The sequence below is a fragment of the Ctenocephalides felis genome, unplaced genomic scaffold (assembly GCF_003426905.1).
Source record: "Ctenocephalides felis isolate EL2017-DRISC unplaced genomic scaffold, ASM342690v1 CF-g0.4_SCAFFOLD_01492, whole genome shotgun sequence".
Taxonomy (NCBI): Eukaryota; Metazoa; Arthropoda; class Insecta; order Siphonaptera; family Pulicidae; genus Ctenocephalides; species Ctenocephalides felis.
Genome location: NW_020537646.1, coordinates 7969324 through 7995588, shown reverse-complemented (window position 1 = coordinate 7995588; position 26265 = coordinate 7969324). Strand labels below are relative to the sequence as shown.

Below are 26265 nucleotides of genomic sequence, written 5' to 3'. Positions count from 1 at the left end.
TGTGTTCATCAAATCATCATAAAAAATGTATATATTGTTGCAAGAATACGATGGCTTCTATCTATTATATAAGATCAAAAAATGAAAACAATTATTTTCATATGCTAAACATATATTAAATACTAAATATATTTTACAAATTTATATTACATTTTGTGAAACAGATTTTAAAAAAAATATTTCCTTAAAACTAGAGATTGTTCCTTGTCTTTATTCATCGTCTAGAATCGGTTGTTTGTTGGTGGTGGTGGATGAGTACGGATGTATTCCAAAGCCCTCAAGACATGGTCTGGGATTGGTGGTGGTGTTGGCAAATGAGCACCTTGGGGTTGGAAACCGTTTTCGTCAGCTACGTATGTTACTTGGACTGGAGTGCCATCATCGGCGGTGTATTGGAAGGATCCTTGGGCAGCGATGGCTTCTCCTTGTAATCTGCCTTGTTCTTGGGCGGATATTCCGTTGGAGGTTTCGTAGCTGTAGGAGTATCCTTCGGGGTGGACGTCGGATTCCTGTCGAAGGACTTCGGCGTTTCTGGCGTCGAGGGACGCAGCAGTGGCGGCGGCGACGATGGCGAACAGGACAATCTGGGGAAAAGATAATAAAAAAAATTAATACAAAAATGACTCTAATTGTAAGATTATGACAGGATATTTTTACATTACCCTAGTGAAAATGGTATCAATTAAAAGTGAATCATTTGAATAATTCATCTCATATATATGGAATGTACAATTTAATCATCTCTATCAAAATCGTGTTTTTAGTTTTTGTTTATACCCAAATAATTTTGAATTTTTTTATATAGTAGGTATATAAGTATCTAGTATAAAATTGTTTTGCCCTTCAATAAGCCTTGCTAGGAGCAAACATATTCGGTGTTTATACTAAATTACCGAAAAATTCTTGGTCGAGTGAATTAAGTTGTTTTGAGTAGCAATAAGAAGTACGTGTGTTCTTATCTCTTGGGTATTTTTACGAATTCTCTTCGAAAACAATCAAAATGCTTTTTCTAAATATAATGTTACAGAAATGCTTGAAAAGACAAACTTCACGTAAAAATATATATTTTTAGACCTATATTTTTTCCCTAAAATGTTTATGCTAATCGAGTTAGACGAGTTTTTTTTTTAAATCACAACTTTGCACTTGTTTTTTCCTCCACGGTTTCACTTATTTTAGAACAATATTTTTTATATTTCCACGTTTTCACTATATTTTTCAACTATTACTTACCAACTTATTCATGTTTGCTGATTAACTTAATCTGCCTGATTTTTTTAATATGCGTTCTTATATATTATTTGATCAATGCCATCTCCCGCCTTTCATCTCTTTTTCCCAGAATTGTATTGTGTGCTTTATTGGTATCTTTTGACAATTCGGTTGCCAGAATAAATTAGTGGATTCATATCATAAAGGTGTTATTGATTGTGAATTATTACTTTCAAGAAGGATATCTTCTTTATAGAAATATTTAATTGATGGTCTCGACGTGAGGTGAACACATACACACAGTAGTACCTAAATATATAACATACTTAAATTTATATATATATATATATATATATATAAAGAAGTCTGTCCCTTATTTATATTATGGTGTATCAGTCCTTCATCTATAATTTGTAAATCACTTCATTGACACGAGTCACAATTTTTATATAATAAAATAAATAAAAAAATGAAAATAATTACAATATTTATTGTTATAGTAGACATATTATGATCAAATATATTCTTTTTACAACATATTACATTCGTAAAAAAATATTCAAATATATTATTTATGAGTTTACAGTTTATGAAATTGAAGGATTCATCTAGAGACATCTACTAATGGCGTTTGTGGAGATTCTTCAAAATATTTAATATTCTGGGACAAAATTCATAAATTTTAGAATTTGTTATTACAGTAGAAATATAGATCAATAATATATTTGAATTTCAACACATTATGATAGCAAAATAATTTTTAGGAATTTTTTTAAGAACAAATTGAAGTATTGGCCAGGAGTCAGTAGTGGCGTTTGTGCAGATTATTAGATTTACTTAATTTTTCGGGACAAAATTTATGAATTTTTTATTTGATATTGTATTGGATATTTTGATCTATAATATAATCATTTTGCAAAATAAAATTGTGTTTTTAGTCTCCTATAAAATACCTGAAGTCCTGAATCTTAAAATGTATTTTATGGGTAAAAAAATTTATACTAGTATAAGTATAGATTTTTCTAGTCATAGACAATAAATAATTACGCCTGATATAACAACGCAATTTTAAAATATTTGAATCAACTTTGATATTAAACAATAACTCCAACACACACAATCATCTATCTCTATATAAATAAGTCGAAGAGTGGAAACAAGTTTATTTTTTTTTGCAGTTTAATCAGGAGCTACAAATTATAGATATTAGAAGCCTAATACTTTATAGGCAATTAAATTAATAGATAGCCTGTTGTAAAAAAAATAAAATATTATAGTAGAGTCTTTTGTTAATTGTTGCATTCAGCCTCGAGAAAAAGATTCAGTCGAAAACTACAAAATATTTTAAAAAAATATTATAAGAAATGCAAAAATATATAAAATAATTTATAAAGAATATATGATACACTATAGAAAAATTAACATTAAAAATAATGTAAATGCATAATGCAAAAATATACCTGTCAAATGTTCAATTAGAAAAATGTACTTGTAAACGTACATGTAATTTTTGATAAATATGTTATTTTTGAATTGAATTGAATTGAATTATTTTTTTCCATACTGCATCATATATTTTTTGTTAATTATTTTAACGATACAGTTTTTTTTGCAATAGTTGTTCTATAGATTTAAAAAATTAAAAATTACGTACAATACTTTAATTTTTGTAAAATTATTTACATCATTAGCATATATTCTATTTTTTCCTAATTAATAGTTTTTTATTAACAAAATAGCAATTTGAAAAATAATAGAGTATAATTTAGTTAATGGCTTAGAGTATAATTTTAGTTTTTGCTGCTACAATAAATTTTTTAACTATACAGTATTATCTATAATTCTGAAATCGACAAATTAATTTTTAATAAAATACTGTATTTACTATATAAAATATATCGTTCGTTTAATAATTTATAAATTCCCACATCAACACATTTTAGCATACTATTGCACATTTTAGCAAATCGATTTATTATGCATTTTTATCTAACCAAAATAGCATATTGCGCATTTTACGATTCTCTTGAAATATTCAATTGAATAACTTAACATTTGGGTAAATTATACCCAAGTTTAAGTATTCTTTTAGTCAAATATCATTTTAGTGTATGTGCAAAAATTAGATGTATAAATCTATTCTTGCTCAACAATCGACAGTTATTAATTAATTATTGAAATGCACGAAATTGATCTTTTAATGCGGAAACTTGCATTAGATTTATGGACTTGTAAATGCCAGAAAGCTCTTATTTCTTATTCGGTATATACAGTTAAAAGGCTTATTACAATGCACTTTAGTAATGAGATCATAGAAAATAAATTAGTTTTTTAATTGTTCATTTATCTTTTTAACCAATATCATTAATAGAAAATATAATAGTGCTTGTTGATTAGTTTTGTGGATAAAAAACGTTTGAGTAAAGCGTTTGGCAAGGATGTATTGAGAAGTTCTTTGCTTCGGCTAATTTAATATCTAATTTTTTCAATAAATTTATTAATTATATAACCAAAAGCACGTGTATCTTCTATCTAATGATTTGAAGAAGAGTTTCCTACAAAAGTAAACGACTCGAATTAACATTCAACGAAACCGATTGCCCTTGACATTCCCACGCACAGATTTGGATACTCTCAATTATGCTAATTTATTGTGTAAAATTTATAACAAATTGATTTCTATCCCCAATATGAATAATTTATTAATTTATCAAAATTTATAGATATTCACAAATTGCTGAAACAATTGCATGTTGATAGAACATTGCAAAGTAATAATTGCATTGGTTTCAAGTTCAATGGATAAAAAAAACTTATCAAATTATCCATTAATATTATTAAAATGATTTTTTATCATAAACTAATATAGTTTCATATTTTATTGTTTTTAAATTTTTACAGAAAAATTTGAAGATTTTTGGTTTTACATGCTTTTAGGATTTTTAGAAAAAAAATATGATCTCAGCTCAGATATGATCGCATTGATATATAATTTTATGCACATTATTTTAGAGGTTTAAAGCTTATAAATCAAAAGTAATCAGAGTAATTGTATATACTTTTTAAAGCACTTAAAAATATAAAAAATAGCATATAATTTTTTTTTTAATTAACTAAAAATTTATTAATTGGTGTTGACCATATAAAGTTGATCGTATAAAATACTACTAATAGTATTTGTATCTTTAATTATCAAAAATTCTATTTGTCTAGTGCCTTGATATCTTCTTTCTATTTTTGATTGATTTCTTAATTTTCATTTTGAAATAAAAAAAACCTATGTTGGAAAAACGTACCCTATGCCTGATTGATCCTTGAAAGATGAGAAATGTAACATCTAGAAGCAAAAAATCAGTTTTTTAAAATTTAAATCTTACAAATCAATTTATCAATACTAATTTCTGTTGGATCTAATAAAGATATTTTTATAATAGTAGAATTTATAGTAGAAAATACGTGTTTCTCCAAACATTGTAGCCTGTCCAGGTAATTAACATGCGTAATCGTCTCGATACGAGTTCTTTGGCATCCACTTTACACAAAATCTGCTCTGAAAAAAAAATTGGCATTATCATATAAATTCTTAAATCAATGCAATTAAATTTGCGGAATTAGCATAATGTATAATATCTGAAATTTCGTATAAATAGCGAAATTCGTCGAAAATTGTCATAGTCTTAACGATTAGCTCAATCAATCAATAATCATGAACAAGCTGGTGAGTGAAAAAAGTGATAAAAGAAAATTATTAATTATAATCTTACAAATATTTTATTAAATTAATTCTAAATTGAGGTTGTGCGTAATGGATAATAATTTGTTGAAGTGTTAGATACAAATCCTAGATTCTTATCATATTTTAGGAATCGGTGAAATTAACAACAAACAATTGGATATAACTATACTAACATAAAATAAGGATTCGAACTAAATTTTCTATCATTTCTCCTATCATATCAGGTGATCCTTTTCGCTTTGGTGGCCGCCGTGTACGCCGTAGGAGATGACTCAGTTGCCGAAGTTTTGCGCCAAGAAGCCGATGTCCATCCAGAAGGATACCACTTCAACTACGAAACCTCCAACGGTGTAAAGGCTGAAGAACAAGGAGCCCTCCAAGGCGAATCCTTGGCCGTCCACGGTGAAGTCAAATACACTGCCCCCGATGGCACCCCAGTTCACCTGACCTACGTCGCCGACGAAAACGGTTTCCAACCCCAAGGAGCCCATTTGCCAGTTGGCCCAGCCGTACCTGAACACGTCCTGCGAGCTCTCGAATACGTCAGGACCCATGCACCCAAAGAAGTTCCCGGACAACAGAAACATTTCTAGAAAACGACTCTGATTTATATGCCGACTGACCAATGATGATTTAATGTACCTCTTTAGTTTTTAAAAAAATCTCAAAAATAAACGCTTAGCAAATTATTATAATCTGTTGTTTTTATATCATTTGTATTTTGAATACTTTTTTTAACTTTTTCAGAATTTGTGCTTCAGAATACTATGGTCGTGGGAATAATATTCCTGCTTATAAAATATATTATCTTGTAATTTCAATTATTTACTAAAATCTAAATGATTTATAATTTGATTTGATAATGGAATGACCACTAATAACAAACCAAATAGAAAAAAAGTACATCAATTTTTTTGAAGTTACATTTATTTACTAAAATCCATATAAATATTCACAAAGTATTTGTGTTACAATGAAATAAATAATAATAAATAAATTTTGAAAAATCTGATTTATTAGCAACATCTAATATTTTGGCTCGTGCTCTCACGTGAAGAGCCTAAAGCACTCCTTCCAGAATTTCGTCCACGATATCATTCTGGCTTCCAGCATATTTTCCTTCAGGATTCATAGAATATGGTCTCTTATATCTTAAATCGACATCGACAAGATCAGAAGAACCATCTGATCTTGGCTCTGGTTTTTGATCTGGCACTTCATCTGCATCAACACTAACCAAATCCTTAGTAGGATCTCCAATGTTTGCATCGACATCGATGGCAACTACTGCAGCAACTACCGTTGCAAGGGCAAATAAAACAAACTGAAAAAAAATTTAAAGGAAATAGGTTAATATTCAATATTTATAAAAGTGAAATGAAATAATAGTGATCATATTAAAAAAACTTACTAGTTTATTCATTTTTGTATCTTGTTAAAACTTTGTATAAATGATCATTCCTATATCATCTCTTTTTATACCAAAATAGTAACCTTATTAATCAGGATATAACTTTAAAATTAATCTTATTTGATTTTATGGTACTTAAAATAATGAGAACGCTAATCTGAGTGAATACTATTTCAAATAAAAGTATTATTGTATTTTCAGATGATCTGATATTATATATATTACAGATTTTGGCATTACATATCAAAAGTATTGTTTGTAGAACGATTAACTGAAATTTGTGTCAACGAACTCTTTGTTGTAAACTTATATATAGATTTAGATTATTAACCTAAATCTGCATGGTATTCAAATAATTTTATTTTTAATCGAGGTGAATTCAGTTTTATATCAAATTTCAAAATTAAAATAAATCTATTCTAGTCTATGTCTATTGTAGTTCTAGTCGATTGTTTTCTACAATAAATAAACATTTAACTTATCTGAGCAATATTTAGATTAACAGCGAGTTTATTTTTTCATCTATGTTTAGGTCTACTGCAAACAGTTCATTAATACAAATTTCATTTAATCGTTCCACAAACATTACTTATGACAAAAAATATAAAATTTTCTTTAAAAGAATATTAGATCATCTTAAAATGCGATAATACTTTTATTTGAAATAATTTTTACTCAGATTAGCTTTCTCATTATTTTAAGTACCATAAAATCAAATAAGATTTATTATTAAGTTATATCCTGATTAATTAGGATACTATTTTGGTATAAAAAGAGATGATATTGGAATGTTTTTTTATACACAGTTTTAACAAGATGCAAAAATGAATAAACTAGTAAGTTTTTTCGATATATACACTATTATTTTATCTCACTTTCATAAATATTTAATATTAATCTATTTGTTTTAAATATTTTTCAGATTGTTTTATTTGCCTTTGCAACAGTTGTTGCTGCAGTTGTTGCCCTCGATATTGATGCAAACATTGAAGATCCTACTAAGGATTTAGTTGATGTTGATGCAGATGAAGTGCCAGAGCTAAGATCAGATGATTCTTCTGATCTTGTCGATGTCCATTTAAGATATAAGAGACCATATTCTATAAATCCTAAAGGAAAATATGCTGAAAACCAGAATGATATTGTGGACGAAATTCTGGAAGGAGTGCTATAGACTCTAAATTGGGATACCATGGGCCACAAATATTAGATGTTGCAGATGAATTACATTTACAAAATTTATTTATTGAATTTAATCATTAAAATAATGTATTAGTTTTATTCATACAGGTGTTAGTAAATAAATACATTTGCAACAAAATAATTCAAGTTATTATTTTTATAACGGTTATTTAGTATTAGAATTAGATTAAGGTTCAATTTATTATTTTCATTATGTACCTATACCAATTTCCATAATATTTGCAAAATGTTTCTTAATAACTCATTTATTTAGTTTATTACCTACTACTTAAAACATGTTTGAAAAAAAATGATTTGAATTTTACTTAAAGTAATGATATGGTAAAAAATATATTAATATGTTTTCACATTGCGTAAAATTATCAAATTAGCAAAAAAAAAAATTCTACATATCTTTTTTACATTATTTTTATACTACCTACAATAGTATTTATGCCAATGGTAAAATATGCAATAAAAATATTTATGAAATTGCTAGATAAGATTTATATTTAGTAGTTTTAAGCACAAGATGACAAACTTTATATAGATCGATAGTATGTATGTAAAATAAAAATGTAATATGATTTACCCAATATTGTACCATTAAGTTAACGAATGAACTATAAATAGCACAACATTTAGTTTTATTTAGTCACTAAATTCAAAATTTGAATTTTTATTATTTGATTATTCTACAGACTTTATGAAATTAAGACCGCGTTTAAAAGACGATGTTGCTGAGGGCGATGCGAAATAATGCAAATTAGCGATTCAGCATAATTTATTCTAAACAATATATTTGACAATCCGTATTATATTCACTAATATAACCATTTGTATTACAATAAAACAGTATTCGAATATTTATTGGATCTTCATCGTAAATGATATGAAATATGGGTGTGTTTTAACAAGTTGATTTTGGATATAAAAGCTATTCTGTGCTAAAGTCAAATCAGTGTTTTCTTTGAACTCAAATCATCATCATGAACAAATTGGTAAGTCATAGAAAATAATATAATGTTTTATATAATTTTAAAACTTGCTTTCGAAGATTTACAATTGAAGTAAAAAAGTGTGATAATTGAGTTGGTTATTAAGCAAGAGGATTTTGGCAAAAGTTTTTTTTTTCTTAGGTAATCCTTTTCGCCGTCGTGGCTGTTGCCAGCGCCGCCACCCGTTATGGCACAGATGAAAGAACCGCCGAAGTCCTCCGCCAAACCGCTGACGTCCACCCCGAAGGATACGCCTTCAACTACGAAACCTCCAACGGTCTCACCGCTCAAGAACAAGGCCAACTCCAAGGCGAAGCCGTCGTAGTCCGCGGATCCTTCAAATACCCATCACCCGACGGTACCCCAATTGAGGTCACCTACGTCGCCGACGAAAACGGATTCCAACCCCAAGGTGCCCATTTGCCAACTGCACCACCAACCCCAGAACATGTCCTCAGGGCCTTGGAATACATCCGCACCCACGCCCCAAGGGAGGTTCCCGGACAAAGGAGACACTTCTAAATGACCTCAAGCGATAAATGACTGATACCAAAATACGATCTTTATATTAGAATTATAGATAACAATAAAAATTAGCATACCCACAAAAATGATTTTAATTTATAATAGACTAGAAACTTATTTATTTAGCAATTGTTTCCAGAATATAAGGCACATCGAACTCAGAAATATAAAGAAGGAAATCGAAATATGATATTTGAAGCACATAATAATTTATACCAATAAATATATAATAAGACAATGAATATGATTCACTTGTATTATTTTTGCCTATTGTAATGTTTCCAATTGTAAACACAAAGGGTTTCCGAACTAAAGACACTATAGTATTAAATTAATTAGAACGATTGCTTTAACATAGTTTTTGCATATAAATTATTTAATAATAATGTAGTGTAATTTATAACAATATAAAATTCACCGTAATTTATTATTATCAATGAAACACATAACGAGTAGTAGTTGCAGGAGTCCTACGATAAGTGGGACCCCTAAGCTCTGTGTTAAATGTATCTGGATGAACATCCTGCTGATGGTGCATGATATAAATGTCCAAATCCGAATTCGATTTTGAAACTGTGGAACTTTCTGTAGTTTTATCAACTTGTTTGGATACTGCCCAAATAGATGCAGCAATAAGAAAAATCTGGAATAAAATATCCAATCCAATGAGTGTCACGTTTTCTGGAGTAAAAACAAAATATCCAAATAAAAGTTGTGAACTATTGTTAAAAAAAAAACAAATTTCATAATATCATATTAAAAATGATATTCAAATTATTATTAATTTTGAACACAAGTATTTATATATTACCACATTCCTGAACATGTTATCGAGTTAGTATTAAAATACGCACTGATAAATGATCTGGTTGTTTTAAATATATAAGCCTACATAATTTTTTCAATACAGAAGTTTTTTATAACTAATACTATTTGATCAACATATTCCGCTTTCAATCACTGAAACAGTTTTTTATTCAATTAGAAAACATTCAATGTGTATATTCGTATTAAGAAGATTTGAGATTGATAAGAAAATAGATGTTTATTAATATAAAATGTTTTGTTTTATATATTTATTTCAATTGTTTGGTACTATTATTGCACCACAAAGTCTTATTGCATCTCAAATTATTTCATAAAAAGAACTCAACTACAAATTGTTGCTCTTGAATAAAAAAAATTCTGATAATTTGCTGTGATTTAACAAAATGCAACTATACCCTAAGAAAATAGGAAAAAATGTTGATAGTCAGAAAGATATCATATTTAAAAGTTTTTTTAAATATATTATTTGAGATTATATGAATCAAAAGATTATATTTCAGATGAAAAGATTTAAAAAAAAATGAAAAATTCAAAAGTTGAATAACTCTAAAATAGTCATGGAATCGAATATAATATATCTATAAATAATATGAAAACAAGTCATTTTTTCTGGATATTTAATTCAATTTTTTCTTATAGTCTCCAAAATGGGGTTATTCTGATGAACTCTATTATGATTTATAAAAAAAAATATTTCTAAATTAGATAAAAGTGGCATTTCCTTAATGCGCACTAACTTATAACTTCTTATACGTATAAATTAAATTTGCACCTTCCAATATATGTAAATAATCGACTTCATCAATGAAAAATCAATATATTAATTTTAGTGATTAAAAATGATTGTAGTTCAATGATTTTTGTTCATATTTGCCAAATATTCTTAGTAATTTTTGTCGAATATTTCAAATATTATACGATACAATTTTTTATTCAATATAAAACTGTAAAATTTAGGTTAATAATCGAAATATTGTTTAAGTTTGCAACAAAGAGTTCGTTGACACAAATTTCAGTTAATCGTTCTGCAAACATTGCTTTTGATACGTAATGCCAAAATCTAAAATGTATATAAAATCAGATCATCTTAAAATGCGATAATATATTTATTTAAAATATTATTTACTCAGATTAGCGTTCTCATTATTTTAAGTAGTATAAAATCAAATAAGATTAATTTTTAAGTTATATCCTAATTATTCAGGTTAGTACTTTGGTATAAAAGGAGCTGATATAGAAATGTTTTTTCATACAAAGTTTTAAGAAAATACGAGAATGAATAAACTGGTAAGTTTTTTCCATATAATCTCTATTATTTTATCTGACTTTTCTAAATATTTATTATTAACCTATTACCTTTAAACGATTTTTAGATTGCTTTATTTGCCCTTGTTGCAGTTCTTGCTGCAGTAGTTGCCATCGATGTCGATGCAAACATTGGAGATCCTACTAAGGATTTAGTTAATGTTGATGCAGATGAAATGCCAGATCAAAAACCAGAGCCAAGATCAGATGGTTCTTCTGATCTTGTCGATGTCGATTTAAGATATAAGAGATCATATGCTATGAGTCCTAAAGGAAAATATGCTGGAAGCCAGAATGATATTGTGGACAAAATTCTGGAAGGAGTGCTTTAGGCTCTTCACGTGAGAGCATGAGCCAAAATATTAGATGTTGCTAATAAATCAGATTTTTCAAAATTTATTTATTATTATTTATTTTATTAAAAAAATGTATTATCAATATATATTTGGGTTTCAGTAAATAAATAAATTTGCAACAATATAGTTCAGGTTATTATTTTTTTATCTGTTATTCGTATTCCAGCTTAGTATCTGCATTAGGTAAAGGTTCTATTCATTATTTTCATGAGATATATAATTCTCATGCTATTGGAAACATGTTTTACAATTACTCATTATTTCAATTACTCATATTATTAACAAATATTAGATGTTGCCATGAATAAAAAAAAATAATTGAGTTATGGGATCGAAAATATAGAAATATAATATTAGCCAATATAAGATAGACACTATTTTTCAAACCATTCAATTAATTGATTTATAAAGTTAATATTTCAAAACACTATTTTTTAATAATGTTGAGTAATATTCTCCATTAATATTTTTGCAAAATTGTTCAACTTGTAATGTGATGCTTACAAACTAAACCAAGTAAAATAATTGAACAAAATAATTTTTGCCCAATTCGTTTATTAATTTGCATACATAAGTTACAATTATAATGCAAAAATTAAACAATTAATTATCATTGTTAATTGAAGACATAGCGAGTTGTAGGTGCCGTAGTCCTATGATGAGTGGGGTCCCTTTGTACTGTGTTGAATGAGTCTGGATGAACATCTTGTTCGTAGAGGGCTGGAACAAAACCTAAGTCGAATCCTGGAGTTGTAGGACTTTCTGTAGTTTTTTGTACTGGTCTTGATGTTACCCAAATAGATGCAGCAATAAGAAATACCTGTAATCAAAATTTTCAGTCAAGTGAGAGAAAGAAAAAATAAGTAAAAATAGAGGAACCCAATTGTTTGGAAGAACTCTCCTAGTTATTTTTTCTAGTTTACTCTACGGTCTACAGATGGTCGTTTTTGAAACATATTTAGTTCGCTGAGAATGAATATTCTATACATTTTTTATTTAATGAACACACGCACACACACACACACACACACACACACACATATATATATATATATATATATTTATAATTACAAATATAAATAATTATTTCTTACCACATTTCTGAACATGTTATTCTGTTAGTGATCAAACTTGCACTGAAATATGATCTGATTGTTCTGAATATATAAGTCTTGTTTTTATATTGAATAATAATAGATCGATTTATATTATATTCAACATATAAAAATACCCACCATCGATTATTGAAACTATTTTTTATTTAATTAGGAAACACTGATATATAAATGCATACATGATTAATAAGTATAGAATTATAAACGAGATAGTTTCTTTCCTTGACAATGTGATACACGGTTATATTTGAAAAAAATATATTAATAATTTTTATGAATACGATCGTTGTACAAGTATTTTGTAATTTTTTATTTTCAATATTCAATTTCTCTGTTTCATCCAAGAATAGAAAAAGTATCAAACTGGAACTTGAAACTTATGGTAACTCTATTAAATTCTCACACACAGCCTTTAAGATTTTTTTTTATAATAACTGGATGAATGTCTGTAAAATTACTTTTTCAAAATAATTATAATTTTTTTACCACCTGTACAACTTATACATATAACTGCGGCTGTTATTTAAAATATTTAAAATTGTTATTATTAAGTTAAATCACTGTTTATCATATTAAATAATTGATTTATGTTTGATAATACTGCATTTATTACAAAATAGCTAAAATATACTAATGCATAATTAAAATCTTGATTCAGTTACTGAATATTTTTCTTTCCATTACCTTAACTTTGTGAAAATCTTTCTAAAATTTAATTACGGTATACAGATTTTTATTTAATTATTTAATAAACTTTTACCTTTTCCTGTATTGAATGAAAATATAAAGTTGACTTTAGAATATTGATATGCATTTAAAACTAAACCTGAATAATTAAACTTATTTCTTACCACAGAGTATTACCAATATCGGTTTCATTCAAGATACTATATTATTGAATTCATTTTTAATGGTTAGCACACAATTTTCACATGATTTGTTTATTTCTATGCATACATAAGTTATATAATATTGCAATTTTAAATAATAAATTATTAATTATTTAGTTGCAATAAATAAATAGCGCATAGTAGATGATGATTCTCTTTGTTGAACGGGACCTCTTTGTTCTTTGTTAAATGCATCCGGATGAACATCCTGCCCTTGGGTGCCCATGAAAAAGTCAAAGTCCGTTCCTGGAGTTGTACGATCTTCTTCGAAATTATGAAATGGTTTTGATACTATTAAAGTAGCGGCAGCAATAAGGATTATCTAGAAAAAAATCAGATGATGAAAAATATATATTTAAAAATTAGAAAATATTAAACAAGTCATCTATGCAGTTTTAAAAAATAAAAAATAAAATGTTTAAAAATAAGTTTTAATATTTTTCTGGTCCAAATTTTAATATCACGGAATATTAACTACCTAAGAAGATTAAAGAAAATGACTATTAATCCTGACATTAAATTCTCTACTAATTTTAATACATCACAATATATACTAATACATTATATGTAATTTATACATTACCGCAATTCTGAACATGTTATCCACTCAGTGTTAACACTTGCACTAAAATATGATCTGATCATTTTGAATATATAAGCCTTGTTTTTATATTGAATAATGATTTATTATATTCCACAGAATTGCACCTTCAATTACTTAAACAGTTTTTTATTTCAATAAGAAATCACTTTGATAAATTAATGATTATACACGGCTAACTGTTTTAAAAATAAAATTAATAATATTTAAAGAAATTTTTATATACGGTTTGAATTTTATGTGCCAAAACATTAATTTAACTTATTCATTCATGCAAAAATTATATCATTTATAAAAATGCTTTCATTTATTACAATTGTAGATATTGATTTGATACAAAATAAATTGTCTTTTTAAACAAAATAAATTCACAACATCGACTTAGTAATATTATTTATTCTAATATATTTGTTACAGATCACGTCATGTTTTTCCGTTTGGGATAGTTTTTCTGGAAGCCAAAACAATATTTCTATCGAATTTGTTGAAAGTTTCTGGATGCACATCTTGCAAAATTGGGCCCGATAGCAAAAATTCTAAGCCTTCTTCTTATGGTACACGTGGGTCTGGTGTCGCATCATCACTCTGCACTTCCAGAACAGCAAATAGTATAGATAGTAATACCTACAAATAAAAAAGAAATATATTTTTTGATTTTAAATGAGAAAATTTTAATATAATAATACATTTAAACATACAAATTAAATTACATGAAGAAAATAAAAAAAAGTAACAGGCAAAATTTAATATTAATATAGTCTTTGACCTATAAACTACATTGTGTACTGTAAGAAATAAACTATGAGAATAGAAATTTTAAATAAAAATTCATGATAAATACGATAAGATTTTGAAAATTGCTGCCAATTTTTTTAGGATGTTGATATAGGTATATAGATCAGATTATATAATTTAAAATGCAGAAATTGCAAGTATTGATAAACGACAAAATAATCTTATGGATTTTATTTTAAAAAAAGTAAAAATGCCCTTACGTCGAAATCGGCTGCTGATAAAAATTACTTAAAATTTAACATGAATATTAAAATCGTTTCTTTCCATGAAATATTACCAATATCTTATTCATCTTGATACTTCAAAATCCGTTTCATTTGTAATTTGCATAATTGTTTTCGTCTAGTTTTATACACCAAGATATTTTTTTGGTCCATTTAACACAATAGATTTTTTTATTTTTGAATTAATTTGAGATTACAGTTTTTTTTATTCGGCTATACTTCTATTAGTATAATTAATTGTTCGATACATCATTAATCTTGTTACCATAGACCGCTGATGTAACAGAACTAAATTAAATTCGTAGCTAAATTTCAGTACATGTAGTAATAAAAGATCATGTGTATTATTTATATCCATTTGAAAATTTCAGATCAAAAATTATTAATGTTGTTGTAGTTATTCCCATACACACAGTATCGATAAAAATTATTAGAAGCAATTTTGAACAATAAAAAAACCCAAATCATATTTAAATAAGTGCTCCATATTTTTTTATTTACACCCTGGCTTTTCTTCATCGAACAAACTACAAATAAAAATTTGCAAAAATATTTTTCTGCATAAAAATAAAAAAAGTCATGTAACATGCATAAATCTTTATTTTTTTATTCAACACTTACAATTTATACAAAACAAATACGAGTATTTCCTACTCAACGGCAGAGAACATCAGATCATAATCAATCAGAAAATCACAATAAAGTTTTTTTAGTGTTTTCCAACAACTTCCTTTGGTGGATGTGCATTGATGTATTCAATGGCTTTTAAAACATGTTCTGGTACTGGTGGTGGTACTGGAAGATGGTCTCCGGTAGGTTGGAAACCGTTCTCGTCGGCGACGTAGGTGACTTTCACAGGTGTTCCTTCGGGACTGACATATTGGAAAGATCCGTGGGCGGCAATGGCTTCTCCTTGAAGAGATCCTTGTTCTTCAGCAACTACGCCGTTGGAAGTTTCATAGTTGAAGTGGTATCCCTCAGGGTGGACATCGGTTTCGTGGCGAAGAACCTCGGCGGTCGCTTCGTCACCGGTGTGAGGAACGGTGGCTGCGCAGGCAGCGGCCACTACGGCGAAGAGGATTACCTAAAATGTAAGAAAATATTAAAAATTATTAAATAATAATAATAATAATGGTAATGGAATTTATTCTTCATGTGCATTAATTATTTGATGTAGTTGCAATATCTAGTAGAAAAATATTTTTAAATATATATTTTGTTAAAATTATTTTATATAATCTAGTACAACTTGCTTTAGTTTATAGTTAGTGTTAACTATATATTATATAATATAACAGTAATATATAACAAACATTTTTTTGCAAATTTTTAATTTCTAATAGTGCTTAATAATTGTTCCCAATTTTGATAGCACATTATTCTTCTCTTTATGCTAATTTGTGCAAAACATGATTTTGATACAGATATTATAATTTGAAGAGAATAATCATGTGGCTTATAGACACTATTTAGTCATTTTGTTTTATATATTTAATTATTGCTTTATAGCTGAATTCAACACAATTTAGTAACTTTAGCATTTTAAACTGCACATATACGATTTATATCAGCACATTAATTCCAATAACGTTTTCACACAAAAACTTCAGAATATTGGGCATTTAATAAATTTTCACTATTTCCATTTATCCATAATACTTTAACTCACCAGCTTGTTCATGATTGCAATTTAGAATTATGAATGATTTCTTGTGCAATTCACAGTCTTTTATATTCAAAAAATATCAATGACACCATGCTAATTCAATTTTTTTGGAAGTTTTGCTGCATTTTTGCCATTTGGTATTTAATTTAAATTATGATAATGACTTGCATAAATTTAACTTGCTCATCATATTATTTGTAGTGCATCATTATGCATTAATTTTCCATTAAAATTTTGTCTAGCAATTAATAAATAATTTATGGGCAAGTAATGCTGGATGTTTTAAATATATAAGATCGAGGATATTATATATTGTTTGCAGTTGGTTTAGGAGACTCAGCATATGAAGAGTTTGATGAAATGCTGAACTAAATTATGTATTTATTTAATTTACTTATTGAGAATTCTATCACTTGCGGTGTGGTTGAAAAATATCGTTATTTTTTAAAACTTTCACTGAAATGCATCTATACCTAATTTGATCATAATAAAGCACAAGTCTGTAGATCTATAACCCAAATTCCTATGCTATTTGATACATATTACTTATAATATTACTTCCAGAGAAATTGACAACAACTTATATTCAAAATTATTCTAATTAATATGTGGAGTAACTTTACGAGTGTTCTGGATACAGTTTGTTATATATTATAGATATTTATGCTCAAATTTACGATATAATTTCGGAATCAAACCAGGAAATATGAATGAAATTAGTAAAAATTTATATCATAATCAAAAACAAGTTCTCTCTGAAGAGATGCTTTATGATGTTTACATAACAATAAATAAAACTCACTTAAGTGTTTGCAAATTGTATTACAAATGATGCTTCTTATATACAGCTATTGAATTTTATTTTAAAGTAAATTGTATGTTACCTGAGATTGATGTAAATTAATTCAAATTGCGTATGATACATTTTTATTCTGAAGAGGTGGTTTATACGAGAATCGATTCGAGTTCATAAGCGTTATTTGTTTCATAATAACTTCATCTGGATGGGCGAAAGTAGCCTGCAATATATCACCTGTGGCGCTTTCAAAATTCGGTCTTTCATATAAAAGCGTGAATATTGGACAATGACATCAGTTTTAATATCTATCTCATTTAACAATGAACGCATTGGTAAGTCTTTTACAATTTCACTCGATACAAAAAAAATTGCAATAGATTTCAGTTGGAGGTTGCTAAATAAATGGATAAGATAGCACTATTTGCTACTTTCCAAAAACTCAAATCTTTAAAATTAATGTCAATTATGTTATTTGTATAAAATTTTCTCAGATTCTCCTCATTGCTTTGGCGGTTTCAGCCGTCTTAGCTGATGAGCCCATAGCCATCACGAAACAAAGTCACGAGCAAAGCGCCGATGGCAAATACTCATTCAGCTACGAAACCGAAAATGGAATATCAGTTCAAGAAGAAGGAACCCCCTTAGACAACAATAATTTTCTAGTCCAAGGTGGTGCAACCTGGTACGCCCCAGACAACACGGTTGTCCAACTATCCTATACCGCCGATGCCAACGGATACCAGGCCGTCGGAACCCATGTGCCAACACCACCTCCAATCCCTGATTATATCTTAAGAGCCTTGGAATATATCAGGACACATCCACCGAAACAAAGTCAATTATAAATAGAACAAAATTAGAAATTGTAAATAGAATAGAATGTTTGCTAGTATTAGTGATTGTTATAATTAGTGTATGAAAAATGTACAAACCGTGTTTCTCATCGTGCCATCAAACTTAGTCATGTAAATATAAATAAAGTTATTTTTTATAACGCGATGGTTTTATTTATGTGAACAAGAATTATATGATAATAACATTTATATAATTGATCGTTTAGCATTTTCAGTTGAGCATTATTAATTATTGATATAAAATATATATTTGTGTGATTTGTGGTTATTTTATGAGTAAATATGTATGCATACATACACAGTTTTATTGCATCGTAATTTATGCATTTTCAAATTTAGCGCGCATTTTCAATTGACTAACTTCACAATCGACTAACTTCATGTCAAACACACAAACGCCGCACAGCACAACACAACACCATTATATCCAAGATGGCGGAACAATGATCACACATAAAAAGCCGTGGATCCATTTTTAGTTGAAATTTAATAAAAATACTAAGTTTTATAGTTCTAAAATCAGTTTTTGTTGTGTATTGTTAGTTAAAGTAACTAGTTTTATATAAATAGTTTTGATTCAGCAATCCATACAAGTGTAAACTTTACTAAAGAATTTCTTTCAAGGTTAAGTTCGTAATTCTTTTATAATTTATTATTACATGCATTTTTCGAATAATAAATATTTTATCAATGTCAGTTTATGTACAGTTAAAATAATTATCTAAGATTTCTGATCTTTACCATTTCATATACATATTATATTTGTAGCTTCATATACTAGATCTATCAAGGAAAACACAACTAGTTATGAACATTTTTTATTTATTATATTATAAATACAAAAGGCGTGTCGAATGGCATCTGGATCATTTCTCTGGCAGTGCTATTAGAATAATTTTTTTTCAACTTTCTTCCATTTATATAATTATTTCTTAAAATCTCCTCTGAGGACCTGCAGGTCGTTCTTCTGGTGGTGGGTGTGTACGTATGTATTCGAGAGCCCTCAGGATTGCATCAGGAATTGGCGGTGGGGTTGGGATGTGGGATCCTTGGGCTACGTATCCATTCTCATCAGCGGTGTATGAGATCTGGACACGCTCACCTTGTGGGTCGGTCCAGGCTGCACCTCCCTAATAGAAAAGAAGCAGTTAAATTATTGTCACATTTCAGGTTAATTTGAATCAAGAGAAATGCTTTCAAATGAACATTTCTACTCAATTACTTTTTCAAGATTTGTTCTTGCGATTACATGAAATAATTTGCTACACTTATTTTGCTACTTACTAAAGGTAGTATTTGTTGCAAATGATCTTCTCACGGTTATCAAAGCACTGTATTTTCTATTTTTCAATGAGTGCTTATTTTAATTTGTTAACAACATTCATTCTATATCATTCAATTCTATATAGTTCAATTAATGTATATGTCATTAATCATTTATCAATTCATTCATGTTAATGCATTCAATTCATTCATTCATACAACCTATTGATGAACCTTATGTTCATGTTCTATAATTCTCAACTTTTATTACAATTATTGCACCAGCTTAACATTCTTTTAGATGTTGATTTAAATACCCGGCAGGATAAACAGATTCTATACGAACATTTGAAGATTTGTGTTATCTTATGATTAATAAGAGATATATCGAAGGTTATACTCGATACTGTTTTCACCTTTATACCACCCTATCTTATTTCAGATATTATATGTTCTACATATTTCAAATGAATTCATCTTGAAGAAAATAGTTTAAATTGGTTTATAACTGACTTTATAACACTAATTTTTTGTTACGTTTATCTAATATGATGTTGTAAATGCTAATTTGAATCTTTTGCTGCAATTGAAAGATTTTTGTTGAAAATTTAAAGATTTTTAAATTTGTTAACAACCTTAAATTTTTTATGAAGGATTTATATCATGTCAAACTTCTTTTAGTTGTCGATTTCAGCCCTTTGCTCAAACCAACAGATTATATATGAAAATTCGGACTTTGTATAGTGGAGATTAGAAATTATTCTCTGTTTTTGATATATCAAAATATAGCCCCAGTTTTTGATTTATTTATAATATTTGTTAAGAATATAAAAAAGTATCCACAATTTTACTTTAGTGCTCATTTATACATTTACTTGTTCTACATTCTATATAATATAAATGAAACATTTCATAATGAAATTATCTACAAAGTTTCAAATTCTTTGAGCAAATTCTTTCAATCTAATTTAGACCCGCTATCTATTTAATTGATTTGAACTCTTCTAAATTTATTTTTTATTCAAAACATATGAGCTTTGGTTGAATGGTACTTTTGAAATTAAAAAAAAAATTATTAGAAGTGCTCAAGTGGTGCTGATATACATTTTAAATAAAGTATCGACTGGAAACATATAGTCTGAATCTAGGACTTTGTGAATTCTTACCACTCCCTATTTATTGCTCTCAAAAAATAAAAAGAGCATAAACTTAGCCTTCGACTTATTTCTCTTATTTACCTGTACTTCCATGGCTTCATTACGATTAAGGGCTCCTTGTTCCTGAGCTGCAATGCCGTTGGAAGTCTCATAGCTGTATTGATACGAGGACCCATCTGGACTGATGTTTGATTCCTGTCTGGTAATAGTGGCCAAATGGTCTTGAGGGGCTGCCATTGCAGCTGCCACTAGGGCTAAAACTACAATCTGAGGAAAAAAGATACAAAGAAACAATGTCTAATACTAGTCGAACAGTTTTGTTTTTGAAAAGCATTTAAAAATTTGCTTTTGTTATTGATTGAATTTAAGATAATATAATAGGATTTTCACAGCCTAACAAAATTTAATAATTTTCGATTAAAAAAAAAATTGTGTAAAAGTTGTTTCATAAATTAATTTCAGATAATATAAATTTGTCAAAATTTATCGAAAAAAACGAAGTTAAAATTTTAAATGTAGAGTTATAAATTATCTATTAACAATTATAATAAACATTCTTCATTTGAAGAAAATAGTAATTAATGCTATTAAGCATTTGATTAATATATTAATAAATATAATAAGTTTTTATAATAATTTAACAAAAGTTAATACTTTATTGAATTTAGAATTTTTATGGAAGAGATAAAATTAGAAAATACGTTTAAAATTTTAAAATAATAAATGGTAATTATTATAAAGATAAAGTAGCAAAGTTTATTTAAAGTGAAGATTTAAAAGAATAAACGTATTGACTTAACATTATTAAATATATTTATTATTTATTTATTACTAACAGCTAATAAAATTCTATAACTAAAAGAAAATATTGCCTCATTTAAAATATGGCACTTTTTACTCTTTGTTAGTATATTAGCATAATCGATTGTAATAGAGCATATAGTGAAATTTTTACAAAATTTTTTGAAATTCGTTTCTAAAATAACTTGCGCCTCTGCGCAAATCAAAAATTATGAGAGCCTATATTTTTATGATGTACGACATTCAAATAATTTTGAACAATTTAAATTGTAATCCATATTGCATTTGTTCTCCATTTTTTCATCCGACAAGTTTCGCGTGAAGATATCATGACAGCTTCGATTAAGTATATCCAAAAAATGCTTTGTAAATAAAAAAAATAAACGCGTGATCCGAAGGCAAAAATTCACTTTACACACAATTTAATCACTTGCAATAATTCCATTTTTTTCACTACTAAAATTTTCCCTTGGACTATTTTTTACCTACCAGTTTATTCATGTTGCTGGTTCTATGGATTAACTAACGACTGTTGCAAGTGCATCTAACAATTGCTTTTATAGGCAATGGTAGAATGGCACCAAGAGATGCATCATCATACCTCTGCACTTTTCTTTCTTAAGATTTTCAATTGAAAACATAGCATTACCCAATATTGCAACTGGTTAGTCCCCAGGCTGTCGATTATTGCATCCAGTAATTCCAAGATATTCCAAGATTACTCATATGATGTACTACAATGACCTTTGGGGGATATTAATTATCTTGTTACATTATTTTATATATTTTATAATGTTTTTATTGAAGCATTCAGATGCATTTTATTTGCAGTAGGCTTATTTGTTGCAACTATGTTGCAGCGAAATATTTTTGTAAACAGCTTTTAAGAAATTTCAAAATATTTGCTTAAACATCAATTTCCATTAAATAATAATAAATTTTCTTTTGCAGGTTTGGTGGACAACATCTTTGTAGCTGAATATCGGGTCTTAGAGGCAGAAGAGATACCATCAAATTGTAAAGTCTGAAATATGGGTGCAGATTATTCACAAAAATATAAGGTTAGTGTTATATTTTAAAAACTTATCCATGATCAAATATGTATTTCATTTTCATTAAAATTGTAATGTGGGCTAAGTAAAATTTATTTAAAATTCTTATAGATAAATTTTAAATTCCATTTCTAAAGTCCAATTGTCCAAAATACAATTTGTATTCATAAAACTGCATCAAAAATCTAAACGAAGAATAAAATAGATTTGACTTAGCTCTCATGATTTGTATGTTGAAATATCTATATTGATTTTTATCTTTGAATGAATTTTTAAAAAACATGCATACATATTTTTATTTTTATATCGATTACAAAAACGCTTAACTTAATTACCCAAAGTATATTCCAAAAACAATCATTAATCTTACCTCACAGCCGCCGACAAAATTTACATAATATTATTATTATATTAATGATTTGTTTTTGATTGATCACACAGCCGCTGTATAAGAATTTTAATTTGCATTCTGATTTCAAATTTACATAACAAATAAGCAATTGTTTCCTGCAAATTCTAAAAACAGGAACATCAATATTAAAAGTCGTTAAAGTGCAATATTGTGGATTTATCACGGTTATAACTTTCTTAATGAAGACATTTATCATTATCTTCAAAGATTTTATTGATTTATTCGTTTAATTATAATTGCAATGACTTTAATTTTTTTGTTGTTAAATTTAGATTTTCTTGGCAAAATCTGATAATTGAAATTTTGAGTTATTGAATCTTAATCTAAATAACTTATAACTTTTGTTTTCAATCGATCACATTATTTTTAATCTCAATTACTGACAAAGAGTTCAAAACTTAATGGATTTTTTTATTGATTCATTTGAAACAATTTTTTAAAATTTCTTTTTTGGAACAATTTAGTCAAAAGTATGCCTGTTAAGTATATCTTCGTATTTTTTCATAATTTAAAAAAATTGAAAAATGGCAGTTTGACAATATTGAAGTCAGAGGCTATTTTACCTCATTTTTGGATTTTTGCATTAATAAATTTTCTTCTTCTTTACTTATATAGTTTTTTATAAGCATTGCATATATATCATTTTCAGATTTTTTATGAGTTGTTTGCAAGTTTGTTAACAAGGTAATAAAAAATATTCAGTATATTATTATACTATACCTATACTTTTCAAAAAATTGGGACAATCCCATGAATCTAGAAAACGCAAGGTGAAAATCTGGAACTGACCCCACTAATTCCATTTTGTCAGAGTTAGTGTTTTATTAATTTTTAGTCCTATGTGTTCTACCTATTTTATTTCATTTCGGTTTTGTTTACTTTTGATTGACTTTGATTTTTTTCTGCACATATTGTGGTTGCATAGGCTGCTCATAGTATTTGTCTTTTATTTGATTGACTCCCATAATATTTAAAAAAAATTTGGTCATTGCCATGCCGTTCCTATAGTATTTGTCTCTCATAAGGAAAAGTAATTGGTCATTACCATGTTGTTCCTATAGTATTTGTTTCTTATAATAGTTGAGAAAAATTGGTCATTATCATGTTGTTCCTATAGTATTTGTCTTCTTTTTGATTGTCCCTCATAATAATAAAAATTGGTCATTACCATGGTGTTCCTATAGTATTTGTCTCTCATTTGATTGTCTCTAATGATATATAAAAAAATTGGTCAATTCGTAACCATGTTGTTCCTGTAGTATTTGTTTCCCATTTGATTGTCTCCCATAATATTTAACAAAAATTGGTCCTATATCTTGTAGTGGAGTAGTAGTAAAAAACGTGGACTAATGTACCCTACCGGCTTGTTCTTACCAGCCTGACCTAGTGCGAGTGGATACCCCACCATAAGCGACGAATTTTATACCAATATCGTTATTTTATTACCTCTGTCATCTTCTCCCGCTGATGTAACCCGCCGAAATAAAATTTATAAATATGTTTCAATGCGAATCCGATAATATAATATAATCACGTCGTCGACGCATGCTGGACATATAACACTTTCGTTTGGCGACCTCTTTCAAGATGTGTCTTGATCTTTAGCAGTGATATTTAATGAAACCCGAACAGGTTTATGCATCGACGGTTCTGATGTGATACGCCTAGTTCGGATCTCATAAGAAACACGTCCGTCATTTAATAATAATCTTCATCGGGTTATGTAAGATATCGACTATCGGTCTTCTCTGAACTGACTGTGAGGTATTTAACATAATGACGTGATTTATATTATAATTATTATAGAATGTTCGTAATTTGTGTAGGATCAGTAGAACATGGGATCGGTTGGATCATAATCTGTAATTGGATATTTTATTACTATTTTATAAGTTTTTATTTACTTGGAACAAAGGCACATCGCGGCTCTTAAGTTGTTTGTTTACCAACTCGATGCATTTGATGCACAAAGCTGCAATAAAGTTTGTTGTGGGTGTTATTTAACACCAACCGTATTACACATAGAAATTAAAGCTTTTTGATGATTACATATAAATTTTGTCAAAAGCTAAAAATATTTTAATTCGCGTTCTTATATAAGATTTATAGTATCTAATTCAAATAAATTGCAATTCTAGATTCATATTTTGAACTTTTATAAAACTAATATTTTTCTATATATCGGTTTCTGCTAATTAAATTTTACTTAATTTAAAAATTAATATTAGAATGCAAACGTCACGGATTATTAATAATACGAAATAAATCTTGTTACTACAATTTCACTCTTATGTAAAACTTATGCAAACATTCAATTTAATTATCTACATCGTTGATGACACTTTGTTAAATAAATCTAAAAGATTATGGCTATATGAGATAATGAAATAATCAAAATAAATTATATTTTGATAATAATATAGAAGTTTTCAATACTTTTGTTATTGATACTGTAGAATCAATTTGAAATTTATTTCAATAGATATGAAACTTTTTAATGATGTATAGCAGTGCTCGTAAAATTATGTCGACTTAAATTATGAAGTAGTATAAAACTGGAAAAGCATAAAAAACTGACTTAAAATAATTCAGGTAGACAAATAGGAAAATGGACATATAAACGGGTTGACCGGTTGACAATAAGCCATGCAGAAAAATAGGAAAATAGACAGGTATTTCATAGAAAAGTTGAAAAGTAGACGAGTGGGCAGATCGACAGATAGACCTATCGGCTGGAAGGCATATCGACTGGATGTTAATTTCTATTACCCAAATTTTCAAATCAGTAGTATATTTATAATTAAATATATACGTATTCAATATCTACTAAAATCTTTCAATTTTCTGCAATTTATTTTAAAATTCTTGTGTGATTTATCTGGACAATCACTGTTTTAATGCAGATGTTGGCCTCGCCTCATCCAAGAGATGAACTTCTCGCGTACGTGGGTGTTCCATTATCGAAAGGTCACGTCGAATTTTTCGAGAACTAAGATTTATATAATATTTATTATTTATTTGTTGATACTCTTCTATATGGCTTCAATTGCTGTTTTTAAAAATTAATACTGTTACAGTATGAA

At 27.7% G+C, this 26265-nt stretch overlaps 4 protein-coding genes and 1 pseudogene across 4 annotated transcripts; 3 read left to right on the top strand and 2 right to left on the bottom strand.

Annotated features, from left to right (window-relative positions):
- Nucleotides 1-221: 221 nt before the first annotated feature.
- LOC113370752 lies at nt 222-5124 on the bottom strand (annotated as a pseudogene).
- A 60-nt stretch (nt 5125-5184) lies between these two features.
- On the top strand, nt 5185-5541 carry LOC113370751 (larval cuticle protein LCP-17-like; the record flags this gene model as incomplete). Its single annotated transcript, XM_026611442.1, has 1 exon — nt 5185-5541. A coding segment is annotated over one exon (357 nt), but the record flags the coding sequence as incomplete, so codon positions are not given.
- A 2989-nt stretch (nt 5542-8530) lies between these two features.
- LOC113370433 (larval cuticle protein LCP-17-like) lies at nt 8531-9061 on the top strand. Its single transcript, XM_026611097.1, has 2 exons — nt 8531-8542; nt 8681-9061. Exons 1-2 carry the CDS (start codon nt 8531-8533, stop codon nt 9059-9061), a joined length of 393 nt encoding a protein of 130 aa, XP_026466882.1.
- Nucleotides 9062-13667: 4606 nt separating this feature from the next.
- Nucleotides 13668-16859, bottom strand: LOC113370432 (larval cuticle protein LCP-17-like). The gene is made up of 3 exons (XM_026611096.1): nt 16848-16859; nt 15903-16262; nt 13668-13880 (listed from the first exon to the last, which is right to left on the bottom strand). The coding sequence occupies exons 1-3, from the start codon at nt 16857-16859 to the stop codon at nt 13668-13670; spliced, it is 585 nt and encodes a 194-aa protein (XP_026466881.1).
- Nucleotides 16860-17963: 1104 nt separating this feature from the next.
- LOC113370430 (pupal cuticle protein Edg-78E-like) lies at nt 17964-18488 on the top strand. Its single transcript, XM_026611095.1, has 2 exons — nt 17964-17975; nt 18135-18488. Exons 1-2 carry the CDS (start codon nt 17964-17966, stop codon nt 18486-18488), a joined length of 366 nt encoding a protein of 121 aa, XP_026466880.1.
- The last annotated feature ends 7777 nt before the right edge of the window (nt 18489-26265 follow it).